Genomic DNA, 26,158 nt, shown 5'->3' with positions numbered 1-26,158 from the left:
CAGCTTGCGGTTGGGCAATTATGCTTACAAGCCTTTTGTCCGTACCAAGGCGGTTTAATTTCTTGTTTTGCTGATTCCACTTCTCGTTGGGTTCACTGCTTTTTCAAATTCTTGGAATTTTTCTGCAAGTTTGAAACTGATATGTTATGTAGTCTGCGCAATTCAAAGGAAGAATTGCTGCATGTCAAGGCTTTACGGGATCGTTTCCTACCGAAACTTTAAACTTTATTTTATATGGATTGTTCTTAGTGGCAGGAAGCCTGCAGTATCTCAATAACAAATTTAAATTCATCAATCTAAGGGATAGTTTCGTACCGAAACTTTATTTTATATGGATGGTTCTCATTGATCTTTGACATGAACCTCATAAAAATAATTACAATAGGTGGCATTGAGGAATTTTTAATGTAGACCATTACTGAATACATTCATTTTTCAATTGAGGCTCCAGTGCCTAATAATGTTGGTGAGAATACATTGACTGCATAGATTTTACCCCTTTTCTGTTGACTATCTTACATATTAATAAGATTGTCAAGGCAATGTCAGGTTGAAAAGCGTCAAGCTGCGAATCAGAGAGCTGTGCTTGCACTTAAGAAGGTAAGCTGTAACTTTTGATCGAAGAGATACTCTGAATGACATATGTTGCCTGCTTCTCTTGGAAAATGTACAGAAAGGCAAGTCTGTCCATTTTGATACCAAGGTCTATGTGTGCCCTTTGAACTACTCGACGTGAAAATCTTTTCAGTTGTTGATTGGATTTCCTTTTGTTAGGTATTTTGACTGTGCGAGGATTTGCCACTCTGTAAAAAGACTATAGCTTTATGTTTTAAATCTAAGATAGTGTGCTGGTAACAATTTTATAGAAGTCCAGTCGATCCTTTCTCATTTCTAAATGAAATACACCTTAAATTCTGTGAGTATACCTTGCATTAGCAATTACTGTTGGGAAGACGAATTTATCTCAACTCGGCTCACTTAACATTGTCACAATTGAGGGAGGAAGGGAGAGATGGGGGTGAAGATGACAAACTGATTCATTAATTGCAAACTAGAGCTAGATGATATCATGTGTTTTATTTGAGGGCTGGAATTAATTGCCTTTAGCACCCTGTTGAGTCAGTTAAGAGCAATTGTAATTTGTTTCAATATGCAGATATGGCACATGCACTTTCTTAGGCACTCATATTGCATCATAATGTTGACCCACCAGATGAGGTCAAACGTATGTCATGATTGTTACCACCAAAAATCTGTTGGTGATTAGAGTGACTTGAGCGCTTTTAGCCCTTTTTGTGATCTGATAATTGAGCATTATTTGTTAAATCCTTTCACCACCTCATAGAAAACGTTGCTGCTTATGAGCCTTCATGTGCTGTATGCTTCAGCCATAAACTTTCCATTATCTTCAAAGGGATGCTGTCACCTTCAGTGTAGATTCATACTACAGGGATGTATCACAACAGTCTTCCCACCTTTATCGCAACATCTATACTGCACCTGACCTTGATATGTGAAGAAGGATTCCATCGTATGGCCGATGAATTCAAGCCCCTTAGAGGAGTTAATCATGATTAGCAATCACGAAATTGGTCTCATGGTGCAAAAGTTGCAGTTATTTAGCTTTATCTTTGGAAAACTGTAACAGACCTTCCCGTCCCTGTAAGCTGTCCACTTCCCTTCTTGCCTTGCTGCCATAACTCGCACCATTCCCGCCCTCCTATGCTCTTGTTGTAGGAGTGTGAGGTCATCATCTAAAAAGATTTTGGTGCCCTTCAACACAGCTCTCATATCCATGAGGGTGGATCTGTCAGTAACTGTCCGCATCTTTATCACCATGGGCCTAGCTGGCACATCAGCTTTACCTACCCTCCAGGCTGATTCACAAGTCAGGTTGACGCCCATTTTCTCAAACAGCGCTTTGGCATCTAACATAGGGGTGTCACCCACTGTTAGGCCTCTTACCAATACATTCATGGCTTTCCTGCTGCGTCTTTTTTCCTCCTCTAGAGTCTCAGATATGAGCTCTTTTTTAGGAGCTACTGTGCCCTTTTTAAGTACATCCTTCCACGCAAGCATGTCCACCTTCCCTTTTGTGATTTGCTGTGTGAACTCAGCATGTTTCCCTTGCACAGTGACCCGTAGGGCGGACATTTCCTCTTAAGCTGTTCATTCTCAGATTTCAGCTCATCAATGAGCTTGCGTGCCTCTTCCGAGGTCCCCTTGGCATCCTTAAACTGTTCAATCTGTTCTCTAAGAAGAATCAGCTCTTCCTTTATAGGTGGTTGAATCTCCCCTTCTTCCCAGTGTGAGCCTGCTTTTAGCTTCTCTTTCTCCTTTTCACGATTACAATTTGGTCTTCTAGTGTCTTGATTTGCGAGGCAAGGGAGTTAGTTTTCTCATTCAGCGTGCGGGTGATTTCTTTGGCCCATTTCATTTGCATTCCAGTTTGCCATTTTCTCATGTCCTCTTGTAATCGAGTATGTATATTTGAGAGGACATCGTCCTTGTTCTCTCCCATTTTCTTTTGTAAGCCTTCTAGCTCAACATCCTGCAATTTGCACACCTCCTTGACTGAGGATATGCATGCTTTAATGTTGTTGTCCTCTATTTTATCCACTTTGGTCCAAATAACACAGTATTTGCGCTCTTTCTCGCCCCTTGTTTTCTGATCTGATGGACTGTCTACTGTCCCCATTTGATTGATTTGCAGAAATATTAAACATGCACCCAGGAGCTGATTTTAATCTGTGTCCCCCCTGTAGATCCTTCTTGCTTTGGTTTTGGCATCTTTTTTTCCCTTACCTTTGAATTTGAAATTGCAGGTTTACTGGTCCACGGGCATCAGTGGGTGTGTGAGGGCTTAGACAGCCCCCCGAGCTATCCCGTGACAGCACCAGCAGCCCAAGCTGCTCCTGCGAGAATGCCACAGCAGATTCATGGCCTTTGGAGGCCTCAACAACTCAAGGGCTTTGGAGGCCAGTGGAGATAGATTGGGGGGAAATCCGGGGCCTAGCCTGTGGCCTGTTTTGCAAGTGCATATGCGCCAGGAGGGGAGACAGGGGCTAGGACACCCAGGGTGGGCCTATGACAGCTTGTGATGGGCTGTGCTTGGTGGTGCAAAGGCGCAAGGTCCTGGAGGCCCTTTGCGGCAGTATGGCGCAGCAGCAGCAGCAGCCCCATGGACTCCGGATAGCCCTGCAACAGTACTCAGGAGGCCCACAGCGATGGCGATGGCAGGAGCAGCAGCAGCAGCAGCAGCGATGGCAGCAGCAACAATGGCAGGTGGGGTAGCTGCAGCAGTGGCGGGTGATGCTGATGGACAATCAGCGACGGAGCCCAATGACGATGAGGTTGATGAAGGCCAGCGACGGAGAGCCAAGGGCATGGACGGAGGTGGGCACAGGTGGACGGGGGTGGACGGAGGTGAAAGCCCAGTGACAACGGAGCTCAACGACGCGTTGACAAGATGATGGGGCGTACATAGCCCACCGACAGAAAGGGCAAGGGGAGCTGACGGGGGACCGAAGAGCGTGGACGGAGAGAGCAAACGATCAACGATGGGGCTGACAGGGATAAACGATGATCAGCGATCAACAGCAGCAGGGCATGACGAAGAGGCTGAGGCGTGACGGAGAGGCCTAAGGGTGACGAACGGAGAGGGGGGGGTTGAGGGCTGAGGGTGAAGGACGGAGAGGGAGGAGAAGGGAGAGAGTGTTGCATCACTGTCTCGAGCTCGTCAATGTAGAGGCCAAACAAGGTAGGTGATAATAGACACCCTTGTTTGACCCCGATAGTGCTCATGATTTCGTCTGTCCATCCAGATCCTGTCCTAACTCTGTCTGAAACTTGCTCATAAAGTGCCATGACAGCCCAAATAATCTCCTGGTCGTAACCCAAATCCTGTAGGCATCGTATGAGGCGGGCTCTTGGAACCGTGTCAAATGCCTTGCGGAAATCCACAAAACAACAGTAAACCCTTTATTTCCGTGCCCTTGTCTCCTCGATGATACATTTGAGTGCAAGAATGTGGTCCATGGTCCCATGATCACGCCTTAAACCGGCCTGTCCTGCTGCTCTAAGTCCTCGATACTCTGCAAATCTGCTGACCTCATAATCAAGTACTAATGCATAAATCTTGGACATGACATGTCCAATCATAATGGTCCTGTAGTTCTCCAGGCTCCCCTGCCTTGTGAATGGGTGAGATAGTGTTAATGGTCTATGTGCGCGGAAACCCCAAGCAAACAGCTTTATTAAATAGCTTTACTAAGATCGGGGCTAGGAGGTTAATCCCATATGCAATGAACTCAGTGCATAGTCCCTCATGATCCTTCGCTCGGCCATTATGAAGTTTCATTACGGCATCCTTTATCCCCCCCTAGTGAAGAGTGTGCATGATGTGGGGCGTGGCATATGTAATAGGTTAGGGACTGGCTGATTTGGGATATAATTGAGTGTGCGTGCATAATCAAACCACACCTGAGTGTCAGTGAGTGGTGAGGGGGGGCCGTCCCTCTAGAAATCTCTGCCAAAAGTGTTACTGAACAGAATGTTCAGTAGTTCCTCCTCGATCGGGCGAACAAAGTCAAGTTTCTTCATGCGTTCCAGTCGACGGTACTCGCATAGCGTCTCTGGTTCACTCGAAAGGCTGTTTTTTGTTTCGAATCTGAGCTGACGGCGTAAAGCCTTACACTCATCATCGTACCAACTATTACAGGGTACGGTCCCACGTGGTGGTGGAGGGGTGGAGCGATTGTGGTAGTGGAAGGCCTGGAGAGCAACCTTGTGTAGTGAGCGGGTGACTAGGGCAGCACGATCCTCTAATAGGGGTATAAAGTCAATGTATGTGAGAAGTATGTACAGATGGCCAGAGTAAGTAGGTGAGTGATCGCGATCAAAGCGCATATCATGGTAGGTGGAGTAAGAACTCAATGGGGTAGAAAGTGCTGTGCGGCGGGGGGTGGAAATGCTAAAGAAAAGATAGGTATGATCAGCCCCTGGAGGGAGAGGTGCTACGGTAAAGTCAGTGATGCGAGATGTGAAGGCAGGGGATCTCATGATGTAGTCCACAACACTGAAGCCACCTGATGCGGGCCATTTGTTAAGACCATTATAAATAATGAGATCATGCATCTTGTAGGGCCTGCCCATAAGATGTGAACAGTCCTCGTCAGTCAGCCGAAACTGGTAGTATACCTACCTCCTTAAGGTCAATGTCTAGCAATAGAGTGGAATCATCCCTAAAGTCGAGGAGTGGTGCCTGACGAGCACCTGTCCTTGCGTTGAAGGCCCTAGCTAGGAGGACTTCTTTGCGGCTAGAGAAGTCAACAATGGACTGATAAAATGGGGATGTCTCATTCTCCCCTCGAATATCTCTGGCAAAGCAGGAGGTCTCGGGGGGAAGTAGCAAATTGCAATAAACAGATCCCAGCTGTCCATGTGCCGAATCCAGATCCAGAGAAACCTGAAATGTGTATCTCTCTGCTCCACTGAGATGGCCCCCAAAAGTGTGGATTTGTAAAGAACTGCGACTTCTCTTGACCCTCGAGCCCCTCCTGTATCCCTCGTCTCATCTCTGTAGGCAGACTCCCATGTATACCCGCTGACTACTGGTAGTGGACGCTTTGGACTTTGATGTGTCTCTGTATAAAAGACTGTCGTGACGTGTATAGGATTTCGAGAAGTTCCCTGGTTCTGACCATAAGGTACCATTACAGTTCCAGATGGTGCAGGATAGGGTCTCGGATGTCTGAGTCTCATAGACCCCGCCTCCCTATGCGGGAGAGGTGGGTGCCCGAGGGGGGCTTGTAAGGAGTTGTTCATCTCGTACTACTGCCCGCTTCCCCTCCTTGCGGGCTTGATCCCGCTGTTGCAACAGAAAGCACCTCTCCTCAACCTGTAGTGGAGTGAGGTCCTCATTCATGGAGGTCGTTGGCTGGTCTCGTAAGGCTGACCTACAACGTAAAGCCGAAAGTCGTGCATGAGCGTCACGGAACCGTATGATAAGGGAATGCTCTCGATTGGGGTCCCTCCCTACCCACCATGCTCTCTCAATGCTGTGCTCAGTCGCCCCTAGGGTAGTGGTCACAAAGGCCTACGCATCTAGCATCGGTGTAGCCTCAGTGCGGGGAATCCCACGTACTCTGATGTTGAGAGCCTTGCTGGCTCTCTGCTGTTGCTCTAGGAGGGTAGCTGAAACGGTTACCCTTGTAGATTCCCGTTTGGCTACATCGACCAATCTGGACGTCTCCTTGATGGCAGATTGCATGCTCACAATCTATCTCTCCACAACTGGGGTGCTCCTTGGGACTGTGCGTATAGCAGTGACCTGTCGAAGCTGCGAGATCTCCTGTCTAAGCCCCTGAATAAGATCAGCCTGGTCTTGGGTAGCCTGAGATTGCTTCTTTATGAGACGCGCCTGCTACTGAGTGAAGCGTGTCTGCTCCTGTGCGAAGCATGACAGCTCCCTCTCACGCTCTCGGATGCTATGTACCTCCATCAGCAAGTTCTTCCAAGCCTCTGATGGGTCAGCTCGTCCGTGCTTTAGCGGAAACGGAAAGGACTGTGGCATGAAAGTGTGGGGATGAGACTGGAGGCTGGGTGATGACTGGGTGAGATGGGTGCGGTATGGAGATGAAAGTGGCCTGGAGGAGGCGATCGCAGCAGGGTGTGGGAACGTGGGCTGACTGAGAGGCAGAGGGGAGAAAAAGGTCGAGTAGTGCGGAACAATGTATGCCCCCTCCAAAGTAAGTGTCATAATCGGAGAGAGAGAGAGAGAGAGAGAGAGAGAGAGAGAGAGAGAGAAAGAAAGTTGTATTAACGTCTTCAGGATACCTCACGGGTCTATGAGACAAGATACAAGATATATGTAACCCATGCAAGCCACTGTGGGCTGAAGCAAAGGGCACACTAAGGCCCTTGCTGAGTGCTAAATGATATGCACAAAAACCCTAGTACAACTGGTACAAAACATGGTAGAAAAAAGAGGGCAATCAACTATGCAGAGAGAGAGAGAGAGAGAGAGAGAGAGAGAGAGCACGCCTCACGCACACCACACTGAGAAGGAGAGAAAGGCACAAGAGAACTGCAAGTGATCTCTGGCAAAAGAGGGCAATCAACTACGCAGAGAGAGAGAGAGAGAGAGAGAGAGAGAGAGAGAGAGAGCACGCCTCACGCACACCACACTGAGAAGGAGAGAAAGGCACAAGAGAACTGCAAGTGATCTTTGGAAAAAGCCCCGCTACAACTAGCGGAAATCCTCTGCACAACAGGCTGCTCGAGAGCTCCACTGGACAGCTCAACAACCTCAACCCTTAGAGGCACACAGGGGCGGATCAACTGCTCCACAACCCTGCTCCAGAACTGCTACACTCGGCTGGCTATGCTGCTCCACCAGGTCAAGAAATGAGGGCTGAGGGGGGGCCTATATATAGCCCCCCAGCCCCTCCCTAGTCGGGTAGGGCAAGCTGGCCGCCCAGCCTGCAAAGTGGCCGACCCAACATGCCTCTGGCCGACCCCCAGCCAGCCTGCAAAGGGGCTGCATACAGCCCTAGATAGAGGTGCCCCTCACAGCCTAGGGAGCCGACCTAGCAGCTAGGTGGCCAAACCCCTCTGGCCTCTATGAAGGCTGCTGCACAGCCCCCATATGAGGGCTGTAGGCCCTGCCACATGGCTAGTCTGCCCCTCTCCAAGACTCGACACCTGCTGCCCTAACATGGGCCTCCAAGAGAGCCTATCCTACTCTACCCTCACAGGGGCTGGGCACACCCACAACACAGGCCTCACTCATCTACCGTAGCCTAAACATTGGGCGGGCACACCCACAAGCAAGGCCCTCTCTCTCTAGGTGACATCAGGAGATGTTGACCTCCACTACCCCCTCTCAGCTCCTGAGACGCCAGGGAGCTGGGTGTGCTGCTGGAACAACTGGAGGAATCCATCATGTGAAACTCCACTGCTGAAGACCGCCACAGGTACTGTCAAAAACTGAGGCAGGACCACACCTCCGAACTGACAGGAGTAGGCTCTACACTGTGCCACGGGTTTACCAAGAACTACTGGTGACTGCGCAAAATCTGCCCAACAACTGTGGAAAGACCAGGGCATGATAGCCCTATATTTAGGTACATGGGGGCTGCTGATGTGGCCGGCCAGATCTGCTGACCTGGCCGACTCACCCGACCTGGTCAGATCGGTTGAACCAGCCATAGTCAGGGTCCCAAACCAGCCCATAACAGGCCTGTAGCTGGCCCCAAAATGTGGCCACTAACCAGGCCTATACCCGCCTAAACCAGGCCTTGTGACTCAGCCTCTAACCCTGGCAATGCGCCCTGTCCAGACCCCCTCCTAACCTACAGAAATTCACTAAGAAAGGACACAAACACTCTGGGCAGGCACACCCACAAGAAGCCCTCTCTCCCTATCTGACAGACAGGAGATGACTAATTCTAATAGAGGAGTCATATGCGACTAAAGAGCATACTCAAGATGTGTTACGGAAATTATATTTCTTGTATATATTGCTTTGGACATTATTATTTTAGTCAAGTGTTGACTATGGCAAAGTACTCCATAGGAGCGCACCGGATGCGATGGGGGTCCTAGTGGATACTTTGTGTGGTTAGTTGGGGATGCCTGACTAGCTTGTGTTTTGCCATGCTAGATGGTCGGTATTATGGGTGATTCCATGTTAATACTGATGTCGCTAGTGTCATTGGTGTGGTGCTTGATTATTGTGTTTTGAGCGCGGTTATGTTGGGATTGGTTGATTCGGTGATTCGTTCAATCGATTGTTAATAACTAATGTAATTGGCGGCTTGAGTACAAGTGATGGAACTCATAGCGAGGATTGGAGTTAGTGCGAGGGTACCGATCGAGGTGTCGCATAGCGCATTATATATGGCCATGGGCCAATTTTGTATTTGCTTTATTATTGCAAGTTTGAGCAATATATTTTGTAGTGGACATAATTCATTTTTGGGCCCTAAGATGGCTATGTAAAGCAAATCCGTCATTTTGGAAGGGAGGGATAAATTTGGCTCCTTGGTGCTTTTATGAAATATCATAAATACTCTAGATGAGGAAGCGTGAGCCACTCATCTAGGGGGGGAGATTGTACCCAGTCTGCTGTCGTTTTTGTGGTGTGATTGTGCTCTTCTTCTCCAATTGGTTAAGTGGTGAATTTGTGTTGAAGATAACTACCTTTATGGTTTCAAGATGGCAATCACAATGATCAGCCATGAAAAGTGTCAACACTGAACTAATGATGACCTGTGCAAAGGATTCGCTAACCGGCCAGGGTGCGCTTGTAACAAGAACAAACACCAGAATTCATGCATAGGAGAAATGGAAATAAATATTCATAAAACGATCCATGGAGAATTCCCCGACCAGGTTTGCATTGGGCTCTACCTGATTGAGATGCAGAGACATAGGGATTCCCTTGTCTGGCAGGCTAGACATCAGCTACAGTTGATGCCTCAGGATATCGAGCTAGATCGAGCACAGACACACGTCACTGATTTTTACGCATCCAAGCTAGTGCCACCCCCTACACCTATATACATAGCTATTTGCCCTGGTCTTTCCACAATTGTTGGACAGATTCTTGTGCAGTCTCCAGCATTTCTTGGCAGCCTGTGGCATAGTGTAGAGCCTTCAGTACGGAGTTGCAGTCCTGCCTCAGTTTGCAGTCCAATAGTGGTGCAGTTCTTCCATGGGGTTCTGATCATTCTTTGGACATTTTCTAAGTAGTACAAGCAGAGTTCTTTGTGTATACTCATGTGCAGTCTATTCTCTCTCGAGTTGCAATTTGCTCTCTCTCTCTCTCTCTCTCTCTATATATATATATATATACACAAACACACACACACACACACACACACACACACTTTTTTTTATAGTGAAATCTTATATTTATGTGTGGGAAACCTCAGAAGAGTTGAAAACCCACCATGAAGTACAAAAGTAAAAAGATTACAAGTACGCTCTTGGAAAAAGCCAGGAGGTTAACTGAAAACTGAAAAGGTGAAAATAATCACAAATTCCCAGGAGAAGCATCCAGCAGGATATCCGCAATGATGAGATTATTCGCTTGCAAAAACTGTTGTAAAGGAACCACATCACCATCAATAAAATGAAGATGTTTTTTACCCTTGTGATTCTTCTTTAGATAAGCAGGCACTCGAAATTTTTGAATTACAGGGTCAAAAATCTACCGCAACCAAGGATGGAAAGTGTCCAGTGAAAAGGTAGAGGCAGGTGCCAGATCCGACATTGATGGGGCATTGGTATTTAGTCCAGCAGAGGTATCCATATTAACAACCGCAATCTGAGTAACTTGCTCTTGCAAATCCACACTTGGTTCCATAAGGACATCATGCACTAGATTCGAAGAAGAGAGATCCACCAGTAGCTTAGAGGATTCTAATTCAAGAGCCGAAAAAGATGGCTGAGGCTCCATACCAACCAAAGAAGACTGCTGACTTGAAGAAGTATCCATGGAAGCCACAGTAGGAGATACAGAGGGTTGCTCCTCCTGCTGCTGAAAAGACAAAGCTGCAAAAGGATTGCTCGAAAGAGGAGGAGCTACAGCTAACAAAGAAGTACCACCCTTGGAAACCACCCGATGCCATTCTTTCTTGGGATGAGTAGGAGCAGATGAAGAGGGAGAAGGAGAAGACAGCTGAATTGGCAGTGGGTAGGTAAAAGAGCAGAGGAAGGAGCAGGGATAATTGAAGCCAATTGCGAAGAAAAAGGACAAGCTCTCGCAAAGTGGCCCACGTGTCTGCATTTGTAACATGCTGTAGGAAATGAAGCGAAATGAAGCCTAATGCGTAACGGATGAGAAAAACCGAAATCAATATCCATAGTCGAGGGCACAGGCTTCTCCATGTCCCACAACACACATAGCTGAATATCCCTAGTGGCTTGAAAGAAATCTTGTCTCGGGACATGCAATACTCTGCCCAAGAGTGGTGCTAGGGTAGGAAGATGCGAAAGTAAAGAAACTGGTAGCGCCATCAGGGTAATCCAGACAGGACAATGAGTAAGTAGTAGCCGGATCAAAAAGAGGATCCCAAGGCATAACGTAGGCAAAAGATCCAGTGCCAGAGACACGAGCACGAGTCACCAATTGCTCTACCACATCAACCAAGGAGCTGCGAGCATAATAGAAACCTTTGCCAATGAAGACAAAGGAGGAAATATGATCAGGACCCACTGCAACATCAGCCGAGAGACGAAGTTGATCCTTAGAAAGAACCCTGCCCATGAAATAAAGACAAACCCCAAGCTGCTGGGCCTGTCGGAGACTGGAAAGCACAGGAGTAGAGTCCAAAGAGACGACCAAGGGGAGGGCACTCGAAGCAGGAACTGCTGCAACCGAAGTAGCATAAAGACTACGAAGTAGATCCTGTTGTAAAGAAGATGAAGGACCATCTGAGAGGACCCCAACTTTGGCGATTTCACCAAAGGCGGTGCCAAGGAGCCACCACGTTTTCGTTGCAGAGAATTACGAGTCAAGGTAGAAGGAGCATCCGAACTCGAAAACACCAAAGAACCTGATGCAGTCAACACCGTCTGCTTCGGGACAACCAAAATACAAGGCTCGCAGGGCTGAGCAGAAGGAAATTGGACGGATACAGACGTATCCACAGACGACGAAACTCCAGATTGAACAACGCAAGGAACATCTGATGGAAAAAAAGACGCATGAATAGAAGCTGGATTAGACGAAAACGGAACAGCCGACGGATGAAAAGAAGCTGGAGTAGACGGAACAACCGAGTGACAGGATGCAGACAGAACAACTGAACGTGTAGGCGGCAGACCAGCAGACGGCAGACCAGTAGACGTTGTAGGTGGCAGACCAGTAGAGGTTGACAGAATAAGAAACGATGGCGTAGAGTATTCCTGCGCCATCTCGCACCTTCTCTACACACACACACACACACACACACACACACACACATTTTTTTGGGTGAAATCTTTGATTGATTATATTATATGAGTAGCAACCTCAAAATAAGGTGCTATAATTACATCAACTGAAAATTTCAGTATATGCCAAAAAGACCTCATGATCTATGTAGCGGGTCTGCAAGCAATCAAAGAAAGATTGCTGCAGAGAACGCTTAAAAAAGCCAAACAGAGAGAAAGTAGGATCACCAAAGACTCAACAATTCCTATATGTCCATAAAGTCCATAGTGCCCAGTAGTGAACCCAAACGAAGAAAAGATGAAACTCCAGTCTGGATGGATGAAACCCAAATAGCCAGAAGAACTTCCCAAATGGAATAGATGGGAATCTCGCTTGCAGGCGCTGTCGAAGCAAATAAAAAAACTCACGAGAGCACGGACAATGCCAAAACAAGTGAGGCACAGTCTCCGAAGAAGCAGAACATCTGTGGCAAAGTGCTGTGGATGAGCTAATAGCTGTCCAGATGGAAACACTCCCAAAAGAACTCGCCAAAAGAAAACCTGTTGCTGAAGCGGTACTTTATAGGCCCAAAGTGGTTGTAATCTTTTCCTCCACCACTTGGCTGGGCGATGCATTCGCTAAACAGAATCACCTCTCTCTGAAACCCAAGGTCGAGGCAAAAGGATTTTATACAATGCAGGTACAGTAATCTGAGATAGTCTCAAAGGATGAGAAGAGGACCCTGGAGAAGTCAAAGTCTAATCTTTTAGCCGGTCCTGGAGTTCCAAAGGAGGAATCGGAACAAAAGGTGAAAGCATAGAAGTAATTTGTTGCCACAAAGGACGATAATGAGAGCCCAATCCATATGTAGTGGCTGCTAGAGAAAAGGAGAGCACAATACCAGCATCATCTATAACATCAGCAATCGAGGTAATGCCTAACGAGACAAAGTAGGAACATCGAGGTTCCTGTAAAGCCAAGGGAGGTTGAAAGACTTTCGACCAGTGAATGCTTTCAGCTCTCAAAGAATTCCCAAGCAAAGATTGCCGTATATTCCATTCCAGATGAGAAAGAACATGCTTCCAGTCAAGAAGCAAGTGGGATACAAAAGGGCAGCCATGCAAAGCGCCATCAGTGCAGCCAAAAAAGAAATCCCAGTGATCGAGTTGCCAATGACCAAACGCAGAAATACTGATATGAGTGACTAGTGTCCTAAAAGGCTGATGAAATTGCAGCAACATTTTCCCCCTGTGGGCAAGAATATGCACATGAATATCCGTGATGTTCAATCCACCATGCATCTTGGGAGAACAAATGTGATGCATCGAAAGCAGCGTGAGACTTTTTCTGCCATGTTTGGATCGCCAGAAGATTTCCATAAAGACAGACATGAAAGATGTAAGATCTGCCTCAGTGAACATGATCAATGGCAAGTAAAATTGAATATATGTCAGAAGGATGGACTGCACTATTCGAAGATGAACGTGCAAAGGCCAGGTTGCCAGTTCCCAATACTCAATCTTTTTCCGAAGCTTAGCCAAAACCCAATCAGTTTGTTGTCGGCGAGTGAGTTCCCACCCCAAAGGGTAACCAAGATGACGAACAAACTGAGTGGGTGGAATGATATCCCCGAGCCATGATAGACTATGCCAGTCTTTGGAAGTCAAAGGCTTTTGCAATATCTACCTGCGAGAGTAGAACATCCTGTTGCGTGCATTTGGCATATTCAATACCAATATAAGCATTGGCAATGTTATCTGTGATATGGCGACGTGGAACAAAGCCATATTGGGAGGGATGCAACCCATCATGCAAATAACCTTTAATCTGATTAACCACCATTTTGGTAATGATCTTGTAAATGACTGGCATGAGCGTGATTGGCCTCCAATCACCAAGTGAATCACATAGCTGCTTTTTTGGAATCAGCTTGAGAAGACCCTTTTTCCATGACATAAGCATCTGCTGATTTTGCCATGCTGTATTTACCATTTGCAGCAAGGTGAATTTAAGAAGATCCCAGAATGCAAGAAAAAATTCAACAGTGAGACCATCCCAACTTGGAGATTTCCATCTGCCATAGGATCTCAGTGCATCAGACAATTCCCTTTCAGTGAAGGGATGTTCAAGCTCCAAAGGCTGAGTATCAGACAGAATTGGATGAATATGCTGCAAAAGAAGTTGACGTGCAGACACGACCCAAGGAGAAAGAGTATCCACATGCCCAAAATGAGTGGAGAAGTGCTGCACACATAAATCAGCAAGCTTTGAACGAGATGTTGACCAAGAGCCATCAGGCATCCGGATCCGACAGATATTGGCAGCCTGTCTTTTGTAGTGTAAACTCTTAAAAAATTGCTTGGAAGAGCAGCCTTTATCCAAAAATTGCTGTTGTTTGGATCGAGTTTCCTATTTAGCAAGCTTTCTGCGATCGTTGGATTGAAGAGAGAATTGAGCCTGACATAAGAGCATGCTTTCCTCTGAAGACAAAGGGCGAAGATGCGCAAGCTCAGTCAAACTTTGACAAGTAAATTTGGCATGTGCTACAGTCTCCCTTGTGGCTTGCATATAGGATTTGCTATAATCTCAAATAACTGCTTGCATCCGAGCAACAAAAGCCTGCCAGACATAATCTAAACCAATGTGTATCTGACGAGAGAGAGAGGCTGAATAGCATCAGAGACCAAGGCTTTAAAGTCAGCATGCTTCATATAACTATTATTAATAAGCAAAAGCCTTCGGCAAGGCAATCTGTCAGTGGGAAATTCATGTAAGGAAAGCCTCAACCAAAGAGGAGCATGATCCGAATGTGTGAAAGCATGATCAACCCAAATTTAACAAGTAAAGGCATCACAATGCTATGGATCAATATGATACCATCTGTCCAAGCGTGCCCGATAAGAAGATTGAGCATTATGCTGAAAGGTATAGCCCGGAAGCATGGGTTGTAATTCCTTCCAGAGATCAACCAAGCGCAACTGAAGCAAAAAATCAAACCATGCCTGTGTTTCAGAAGCCAACATATGAGTGTGGCCTGAGGTATTGTCACCCGATTGAGGGGCATTATTAAAGTCACCACAAATGAAGGCATGTTGTTGCCATGGATAAGTATGCATGGCAGCCCAGATCAAAGCTCTATCACGAGAAGATTGGGGGGCATAAATCGATGCAAATTCAAAAATTTCCCCTTGAACAAGGCATTGAACAATAATCCATCTACCATGGCGATCATTGAGAGCCACAACATGTTGAAGGTTGTGCTTTACCAAAAAAGCCACACGAGAGAAGGACTGCTCTCCAGCATAGAAGATATCATAACCAGCAAAATGGCCTATCTGACCAGCATACATATGCTGATTATGCTCTTACAAAGCAACTATATCAGGCTGCAATTGCCTGATATACATCCAGACCGGTTTTCATTTGCGACCATCACACATTCCCTGTACATTGAGAGTAACACACTTCAGATGATCAAGCATATTTACAATTATGGGACAGGTATGTACAGCAACTAACAGGCCCTGTCTACGTCTGCATTTCCACCTCAATGTCCGGGCCTCTGTCCTGGGATGAAGCATCAGCCTGAGGAGAGGATAAAAGTGCAGCAAATTCTTCTTTAGGAAACAAGGTCCGGTTTGCAGTCACAGCAGCCCAGGTCAAGCCAACATCATAGTTTTCAGCAGGTGTTTTCCCATGAGAGGATGCACCACTCCAAGTTCGAGAAGGCAAAGGTCGCCTGGGGGAGATCACTTTGCGAGGAGTTTGCCATCCATCAGTCAAAAAAATTTCCCCCTTCCCCTGAGGTGGAGAGGACAAAGGCACAGGAAAAGAAGCATTACCATTTGAGACAGCCGGGGCTTTGCCTTTGTCTTGAACAGAGAAAAACTGTTTGACCCCTTTGTTTTTGACCACAGAAGAGGCATTTGCGTTCTTATTCAAAGGCTGAACCATTTCAGCTTGCACTGGCATCCATGGAGCTTGGGAAGGGCATTGTGAAGCCATGTGCCCAAATTGCTTGCATTCAAAGCAAGCACCTGCAAACAGCCCCCACTTGAGCTTGTAAAAGGCACTTCCCATGGAAACATTATTCACAGTAACCGAATATGAAGCTGGAGTGGGATGATCCGTATCCCACAAAATGCAAAAGCGATTTGAATTTCCATTGGGTCGCGATGGACATACCACCTTACCGAGGGAAGCTGCAATTTTAGGTAGAAGAGAAGACAAGCGTTGAGGAAAATCCATAACTTCTACCCAAATAGGGCAACGATGCCAAATCAATGCCTGATAATCTCGGGTGAGAGACTAGAGCAGGACATGGACCATCTGCTGGCCATAGAAGAGAGGAGAGTGCTCCAGCAAAACCTGACGGTGCTCCTCATCAGCCATGATGATCTCAAAAAAGCCCCTCGTTGCATAAAGAACTTTTTTGACATAAGAACCACCCATGGTTCGAGTCAACCGATTCCCAACATCTGCTGCAGCAGGCATCCGTCCTGGGAAGAAAATTATAATGGCATGCTTTGCATACTCCTTAACTGGATCAAATATATAATCCACTTCCACCATAATGCTATTGGTGGGAAGTGGATCTTTTCAACCTTTGCGGGTGTCTTCAAACCCTTCATGCATAACCTCATAAACCAGCTGAGCCTGAGCAGAGTCATGAACGGAATCATTTGAATCCATCACCCGTTTTTGTTTCTTGTTGGAAACGGACTTGTCTTTGTGAAAGGTTTTCTCATAGGAATAATCGGCCAATCGAGTTAAGGAAAAGGCTTGGAAGCAGCAACGCTTTACAAGGAGGAAAGCACAGCAGGTACAAAACTGCACGGATTTTTCTTGGTTGTACGGACAAAATCGTATGGATTTTTGACAGTACGAATTTTTTTTTCTGACAGCAAAACTGTACGGATTTTCCCGACTGTACGGACAAAACTGTATGGAATTTTCCTGGCTGTACGGACAAAATCGCACGGATCTTGACAGTACGATTTTTTAAAATTTTAATTTTTTTTAATTTTTAATTTTTTTCTTCCTAAAAAATTTTGACAGTGTACGAACACAAAACGGGCGTCAAACGGAACCTTGAGGGCGTCAAACTAAGGGAGAAACAAGCAACTGCAGTGTGGGAGCACGAGGGCTAGCACAGGATCTCTCTCACCTTGACACACACACTTTTTTTTTTTTGGTAAAATCCAGTGCAGTGTATTTATAATGTCATAACTTTACAAGAGGGAAAGTCTCCAAGATGGAGAGTATTCCACAGATCAGAAGCATAAAAAGAAAAGCTCAATGCAAGATGCATGTATATCACCCTCATGGCAGGCATCATATAAAGATTGCCGCAATGAGGCTCTAAAGGATTCATATGACTTTTGAAACTGACGGCCCAAATATGCCAAATTATGTTCTTTCCAGATTGTCCAAAGAGCCCAATATCTCACCCATGAGAAAAAGAGTGAGTATTGAGATAAAGACGTCTTGAATCTGCCAAATAACCAAAAAAGTTTCCCAAATATGTGACTCGGGAAACGGAGGCGAAGATGATCTGAAATTTCCCCCAGGAGGTTTCGAGTAGACTGACAATGCCAAAGTAAATGAGGGACAGTCTCTGAAGGAGCGTGACACCGTAGGCAAGTGGGTGAAGCAATGTGACGTTAAGCAAGTGTGATTCCCACTGACAGTGTGCCAGTCAAGCATCTCCAAAGAAAAAGTCTTTGTTTCAAAGGCATTTTACACCTCCATATTAGTCGGAGATTCTTCCGCCACCATGAAAGGGGCCGCCTGATATGCCACAGAGTATTAGCATATTGATGAATCCAAGGGGCAGGCTGAAGAAGCTTGTAGACTTTGATGGAGGTCAAAACGGACAGAGGAATAGGACGAGAGCATGTAGCAGTGGGGTACAATTGCCAATCCATAAGCCTGTCTGTGTCAGCCACAGGGGGAATAGGTAGAAAAGGATGCAAGAGATCAGCAATTTTCTTCCATATCAACCTGCGGTGCATTCCCAATGCATAAGTGGCAGTGGCCTGAGGAAAATATAAAATATGGCCATGATCATCTACCACATCATTGATGTATCTGATTCCCAATTTCATGAGATTATATGCCCTAACCGGTTCCTGTAAAGCAAGTGGAGTGTCAAAGATGGCACTCCAATGAATACTTTCTTTCCGCATTGAGTTTGTCCCCGAATGATTATCAGGAGTCCATTTGACTTTAGAAAGCACTTGTTTCCAGTCCAGTATCAGAGCAGTAGAGAAAGGGCATCCAGGAATCTTCCCTACAAATCTCCCAATGACAACCTCCCAATGATCAGTAGTCCAATGGCCATAAGCATTTGTCCTCATGTTGACACACATGGATGCTATCATACAGGTCCATGGCTGTTTTTGACGGAAAAAGGTATTGAGCATAGTCGCCTTCCTTGCAAGTACATGATATCTGATATTTAGAACATTAAGTCCTCCATGCATCTTAGGGGAGCACACCATTTCCATCTTCAGCAATCTCAATGCTTTCACAGCAGTTTTTGTCTTCCATAACAGCTCCATAGCTTGAGACATAAAAGCTGAGATATCTCTAAAGGACCAATGTAGTAAAGGCAAGAAGAACTGAACATAAGACATTACAATAGACTGGACTATTCTGAGCCTAACATGAAGTGGCCAAGTAGAAATTTTCCAATAGTCCAATTTATGTTGAAGTCTTTGGAAGATCCATTTTAGCTGCTGCTTCCTGGTGATATGCCATCCTATAGGATATCCCAAATGCCTGACAACCTCTTTGGAATGCACTATCTGACCAGGCCAGAGAATAGAATGCCAGTCACATTGTTTCAGTGGAAGCAATTTGGATTTGCCAAAATTGATATGCAATCCCGTTGCTAATCCATACAATGATAATGTGGCCATAAGCATGCGGACTTCCCGAGGAGAGTTCTGTGGCATAAAAAAGGAATCATCAGCATATGCCTGTGCCAAAAAGGATGCAGCCCCAGGGATTTTAAGACCAGTCATCTGTCCTGTGCTTGTAAGGTGATCAAGATACATCAGGAGGGGATGAGTTGCAATGGCATAGAAAAGAGCACTAAGGGGGCAGCCCTGTCTGACTGATCTACCCAATGTCCATGACCGAGATAGATGGCTTCCGAGAATGCACTGGGAAGTAGAGCGAGAATAAAGCCAATAAATTGCATTTGCGATCTTGGGACCAAGTCCCAACTTTGTCATGGTTTGAGAGATAAAATCCCATTGTACAGTATCAAATGCCTTGACATATCTACCTGCAATATGAGCTCATCTTGATTCGAGTACTTAGCATATTCAATTGCAGTCAATGCATTGGAGATATTGTCATGAATTTGTCTTCGCGGCACAAATCCATACTGATGAGGATGAAGGCCCGCATTCAGAGTCCCTTGAAGCCTATACACAATCATTTTGGCAATGAGTTTGTAAACTACAGGCATCAAAGTAATAGGCCTCCAATCTGACATATGATCACAAAGATTTTTTTTGGGCACAAGTTTGATTATGCCATGCTTCCAGAGGTGCGGCAATTGATTTTCTTGCCAGGCAACATTGATCATTTGTAAGAGAACATCTTTCAAATCATCCCAAAAAGAAATATAAAATTCCACCGTAAGACCATCCCAGCCAGGGGACTTGTATTTGCCGAGATGGGACAATGCATTCTCAAGTTCCGTGTCAGTAAAAGGTCTGTCAAATAATAGAGCATCATCCATTTTCACTATCCCAGAAACATATTGAAGAAATTCAGTCCTTGCATCAGTCATTTGATTTGATGGGGAGCCAGGGGTAGAGAACAGTGTCTGGAAGTAATTTTGGCATTCATCTTGGAGATCAGAGAAAGAGTGCGTCCAAGATCCATCTAGTTTCCTGACCCTTAGACATGAGTTTTTCTTTCGAGTGGCATGCAGGCCCTTGAAGAAGGCTTTTGATGAGCAGCCCTTATCCATGAGGGGTTTCATTCTTGCTCTAATCTGCCATTTGTGCAATTTCCGCTGATCATTGTTAGTCAGTTTAATCCGGGCTTGTGAGAGGGAATCATTTTCTGATTCAGAAAGAGGCCTTAAATGTGAAAATTCAGTCAGCTGTTGTGCTGTCCTTTTTGCCCATTTGACCTCATTCCTCCATGTAGCCATGTGCCATTTTCCATAGTCCCTAATGACATTCTGTATACGAGAGACAAAGCTGTCCCAAGCATAATTCATGTCCTCCTGAGCATGCAAAAGCAAGGGATGAATTGCAACTCTGATCATTTGCTGGAAATATTGATGTCGAAAATAAGCCTGATTAACATGCAGTAATCTGCTGGAGAGAGTCGGCAAATCATCCAGTGGCATACCAAATTGCAGATTTAACCATAATGGGGCATGATCTGACAATCCCAATGAGAAATCTATGAGGAGATGAAGGCTGAAATCTGCATATTGTTGTGGACAGAACAGATACCATCTGTCAAGCCTTGCCCAGTATGTGGTAAATGCATTATGATGGAAAGTATATCCGGGCACTGACTCTTGTAGAAGAAGCCATAAATCTTCAGCCTGCATAGAGAGAAGCATGCTATCCCATTTCTGTCTTTCCGATGAAAGCATATGAGATCGTGAAGTGGTGTTATCTCTCAGCAGAGGAGAATTATTAAAATCTCCACAGATAAATGCATTAGATCTCCATGGATATTTGCTTAAAGATTCCCATAGAGAAGCCCTCATGGCAGAAGTCTGGGAGGCATATACTGATGCAAGCTCAAGAATGTCACCATTGACATTACATTGTATGACTATCCATCGGCCACTGCTGTCATTGAATGCTAACTGAGGGTCCAGCTCATGTCTGACCATTATGCATACACCTGAGTAGGTTGTGGTACCAGCATAATAAATATCATAGCCGCCAAAGTGATCATGATGACCAGCCTTAGAGTGTTGATTATGCTCTTGCAAACAAACAATATCTGGCTGCATTTTATGTACATAATTCCAGAAAAGCCTCCACTTTGAGACATTGCAGAGGCTCTGTACATTGTATGTAAAGCATTTAAGTGTTTGATGCATGAAAGAGATATATACAGTAAAGTAAAAGTATGAAACAAGATATCAGAGAGGCAAAGCCTCTGCCTGCATGGGTTGCAGGCTTTCATGATCCATGAAAGATATGGCATTCTTCCCTTCTTCAGAATCACATATGGGGATACCCTTCTTCAAAACCCCCACCCAATTTTGAAGGACAGGAGCTGAAGTAGAAGCCTGTCCTGGTAAGGGAGAAGAAGCATCCCATTGCCGAGATTGAAAGGAGCGTGGCTTCAATACAATCACCTTCTTTGGCTGTTGAAAACCATCCCGATCTGTCCCCACAGATTCCTTCATCTTCTCTTTTTCTTTTTCTTTCCCTTTTCCAACAAGTGATTGCACCTGATTAACTAGTTTAGCATTCTTTGCTCCATTTCGAGTTGCTGGCTTGACTTGCAAATTCTCATTCTTTTCCCTTGTCTGAGGTGGCAAGGCATTAGGAGGGGGTTGATGCAGAACCATTGGGCATTCAGAGGCCAGATGCCCAAACTTATGGCAGGCAAAGCAAGCGCCTGCAAATACACCCCATTTCAAGTCAAAAAACTTTTTCCCCAATTGCACACCCTCAACTTCCACTGCAATAGAAGGAGGGGTAGGTATGTCAGTGTCCCAGAGGATGCAGAATCTGTTACGATTTCCCATGCGGCGTGGAGGGCAAATGACCTGTCCCAATGAAGCGGCCAGACCAGGCAATTCTTCATGCATATAGTGCGGGAAGTTAACAACCTCAACCCATACAGGACAATGATGGCGTATAAGACTTTGGTAATCCTTGTTTGGGGACCAAGGCATGGCATGTACCATCTGCTTCCCATAAAAGAGGGGAGAAAGCTCAAGGAGCCTCTGCTTGCACAAAGCATCAGATAAATGCACCTCATAAAAGCCTCTGGAGGCAAAATATACACCCTCTACAAAGCATCCTCCAAGAATAGACTTGATCCATTGCGCAACATCACTGGCAGCTGGGATTCTTCCTGGAAAGAAAATAATTACGGCGGTCTGAGATAGCTTCCTGAGAGGATTCACAAGGGAGGGCAATTTCAATTTGTATGTGACCTCTGGAACTGGTTTGCCCCATTCTTGTCGTGACTACTGAAAGTCATCCTTGAGTGTATCAAACACATATTGAGCTTCCAGAGTGAGCTCATCATCCTGAGATGCAGGCTGAGAAGGACGACGCTTGGCATCTGCAGATCTATCTTTTCTAGCATATGTACAGAGATCAGAACCTGAAGCCATGATTGAGATATGGCAAAGCAAGCAAGAAATAGAGAAAAGACAAAGCAGACAGTGTAACTGGACGGAAAGGCACCGGGAGAAGGTGCAGAACAGTACGGCAGAGGCTGTACGGAGAAGCTGTACGGAAGGCCTGTGCAGGATAGGCTGTACGAAAACTGTACGGAGAGCACTGCACGGAAAAAACTGTACGGGAAAGTTGTACGGGATTCTGTACGGAGGATCATACAACAGTATTCTGTACGGACAAGGAGTGCTGACGAAGATGTACGAGATTGTACGGAAAGAGGTGGGGTGGTACGGAAAAGCTGAGTACATTGACAGTGTCACGTCGTACGGAAGGGCTGATGGGGAAAGTAGAGACGTACGGAGGGACGACGAAGCGTACGGTCCTGCACAGCGGGAGCGTCCGTACGGCGATCGTACGAACGTACGGACGGAGGGGGAGATGACCTAGGGGGGTCTCGGGTGCCTGCACTCACCGTCGCTCATTCACCGTCGCTCACACCTCCAAAGAGACACACACTCACACACACCTTGACACACACACACACACACACACACACACACACACACACACACACACATATATATTTGCAGATCTTCTCTCTATCTTTGTTCATATATTTCGCTGCACCTTGACATCCTCCACTAAGCCTTACAATACATTTCCTCCATTTTCAGTATGGTGAGGTGTTTTTGTGGCCTAGGCCTTACTTGACACTCTGACATTGGAAGCTACTGCATAAGGTGGACTTTACATTGAGTGCAATTACAAGTCTTTTGACTATTAGCAACTATTTGATCACCCTTCACCTGATCATACATTATCAATATGCTAAACTACAGGGGGTTACTATACTTTCCGTTATCTAACATCTTTAGTTATGTAACACCCTTCCGTTTCTATCTTTGATACATTGACATTAATAGAGAGTTTGGGACTTACCTCGATGGAGACTACCGAGGTTGGCCCTGGAGTTCTCCAGACGACTAGCAGAGAGTGGAGTAGACACATGGTATGCACGGATATCCACATGGTTTGCCAGGCATTGTATTCAGATGGACATGCTCTCTCTTTTTAGTACAGCATGGACGCTTCCCCTGAGTCGATCTCGCAAGAATAGATTAACCGTATCATATGGTTAGATAGCTCCATACATCTTGAACTGGGGGGGGGGGGCAAGACCTCCCCTCCAAGTCCAGTTCTATCGGGACCACTTCCTGATAGTATCGGAAGAGGGATTCATCATTAGACCCCAGTATCCCGGTGACAGAGGAGTCTCGCATGAACTGAGGATTGCCATTGGACAGATGCGTGTTTCATCCCATCGGTTTAGGATTGAGATGGGGAGAGCAACATGCATACCCATAGTGCACCTTGCACCAGACATGAGCTAGGAGTGAGGCGCCCAAGATTATGGCCTTAGATGCAGGAAAGGAGGACTTTTGTCGCAAAGAAAGTTAAGAAAACCTTCAGAAAAGGCCTAGAATGAAGGTGTCCAGGTCAAGGGAGCATGCCAGCAGCAGGAAACCCAAGGGGAGGAGAGCTGTCGTGAAGAAAGCTTCAAAATCCACTTCAGCCAGCAAGAGAGGAGCTGCAAAAATCTGCCATCTTTAGAATAGAGCTCCTCTGGTCGGGGAGAAGACTCAAAACAGCAAGGAAGGGAATGGAGAGGTTCCAGGGCCTTCCTGATGCTTCCAAAGGTGAGACACAGGTGCCACAAGGCAAGCAAAGAGGCCACACAAGCTACACACACAGACACATGGCAAATGGGGCGTGGGATTTTAATGCCCCTAGGGGGTTCAGTTGGCAAACCATGACCCTAATGCTTGGAACCAATGGTCCTAGTTTATAGGACCTCTAGTGGGTCAGTTTGAAAGGATAACCCCAGTGAACTAAACCAATGACCTTAGAAACTAGAAAGCAATATCCGGACGAGTGGCAACCATGGCATACATCAAAGAACCAACTGCAGATGCATACGGAACCTTGGCCATTTCAGCCTTATCATCATCTGATCTGGGGCTGTCCTTACTGCTGAGTTTTAAATGTGGAGGCAACGGGGTACTAATAGACTTCCCCCCCTCCATTTTAAACCTCTGAGCAGTACTTTGTCAATGTACTCCTTCTGTGACAGAAACAAAAGTCCCTTGGACCTGTCATGAATAATCCGCATACCAAGAATATGGTTCGCATCACCCAAGTCTTTCATGTCAAAAGACTTATGCAGTTGCTTCTTCAAAGCACTAATCTCCTGCTGAGATTTGCTGGCAATCAGCATGTCATCCACATATAGAATGAGTAGCATCAAACTGCCATCCTTTGCCCGTTTGGTGTACAAGCAGTGATCGGTCTCACACCTATGATACCTTTGGGACTGCATGAAGGCATCAAACTTCTTGTACCATGCTCTTGGCGCCTGCTTGAGTCCATACAAGCTCCTCTTGAGCTTACACACAAGCTGCTCTTTCCCTTTAACAGCATATCCCTCTGGCTGACTCATGTAGATGTCATCATGGAGATCTCTGTGAAGAAAAGCAGTCTTCACATCCATCTGACATAAATCCATGTCCTCATGAGCAACAAGAGCTAACACTGCTCTCAAAGTAGTCATCTTGACTACAGGGGAAAAGATCTCATCAAAGTCAATTCCCTTCTCCTGCTTAAATCCCTTGGCAACCAATCTGGCCTTATACCTCGGTAAAGCATTTGAATCCACTTTGACTTTGTAAACCCACTTGCATGGCAAAACCTTTCTGCCTGCAGGTAGCTGCACCAAGTCCCATGTATCATTTTGAAGTAGGGAGTCCATTTCTGACTGCATGGCTTTCTCCCACTTCCTTTTCTCTGTTCTTCCCATAGCCTCCTTGAAGCTGGAAGGCTCACCACAATCTGTCAGCATGATAAAAGCAGCCACATTATTGGCTCCTGGAACAAACCTGTCAGGAGGCCGTTGTACACGGGTGCTCCTCCTAACAAAATGTTCCGGATTAGGCTGCTGTCTAGCCTGTTCGTCATGCATGACGGGTGGCTGTACCACCATATTTGGCTGTTCTACAGCGCCATTTGCTGGCATATCCAGTGGTGCATCATTGGCAAAATTGTCTGGCTGATTTTCAGCCTGTATACCCTCTTGAGCAGGGTTATTTACAGCAGCCTGCTGCTGCATATTAATGGGCATTCTTTGCTGTCCGACATCATCGTAAACAACCCTCCTGTATTCCACAGGTTGCACGGGTTCTTTGTGTACACAATCCTCTTTAAAGATGACATCATTGCTGCGTATAATCTTCCGTTTGACGGGATCCCATAACCTGTACCCCATTTCACCTTCGTCACCGTAACCCATGAAGATGCATCTGAAAGACTTTGGCTCCAATTTGGTGCGCAGTTCTTTGCGTACATGAGCAAAGCACTCGCAGCCAAACACACGTAAGTGCTTATATGAAGGTGGCTTGCCAGACCACACCTCCTCTGGCACTTTCAGCTCCAAAGCCTTGTTCGGCGACCTGTTAATTAGGTGAACTGCTGTTTGCACGGCTTCTGCCCAAAAGCCATGGGGCAATGCAGCATAAGAGAACATACATCGAACTTTTTCCTGAATAGTTCGATTCATCCGCTCACTCACACCATTTTGAGATGCATTATGAGGGGCTGTGAGTTCCTGTTTAATGCCCTTAGCTTCGCAAAACTGTACAAAAGCATGTGACACATACTCACCCCCATTATCGGATCTGAGGCATTTCAGCCTGCGTCCTGTCCGATTCTCAACCTGAGCGACAAACTTCTTGAAAGCATCCAAGGCATCGCTTTTATGCTTCAAGAAATAGACCCACACTTTGCGTGTGGCATCATCAATTAAAGTAATGAAATACTTTGCACCCCCTAG

General features: G+C 46.0%; 1 protein-coding gene across 5 annotated transcripts in view; it reads left to right on the top strand.

Moving 5' to 3' along the window:
* CYCH;1 (cyclin H;1) overlaps positions 1–26,158 on the top strand; it is a 92,919-nt gene that overhangs the window by 15,622 nt on the left and 51,139 nt on the right. For all 5 annotated transcript variants that reach the window (XM_087384778.1, XM_087384777.1, XM_087384779.1 and 2 more), the window contains exon 3: positions 550–600. In XM_087384778.1, coding sequence (XP_087240904.1) covers positions 550–600 — 51 coding nt within the window. The remainder of the gene's footprint in view (positions 1–549; positions 601–26,158) is intronic.

The sequence above is a fragment of the Dipteris shenzhenensis genome, chromosome 14 (genome assembly GCF_047967505.1).
Source record: "Dipteris shenzhenensis isolate YYH24624 ecotype China chromosome 14, Dip_SZ_1.0, whole genome shotgun sequence".
In the NCBI taxonomy this organism is placed as follows: domain Eukaryota; kingdom Viridiplantae; phylum Streptophyta; class Polypodiopsida; order Gleicheniales; family Dipteridaceae; genus Dipteris; species Dipteris shenzhenensis.
The sequence above is the reverse complement of the archived record's forward strand: the minus strand, read 5'-3'. Positions and strand labels throughout refer to the sequence as shown.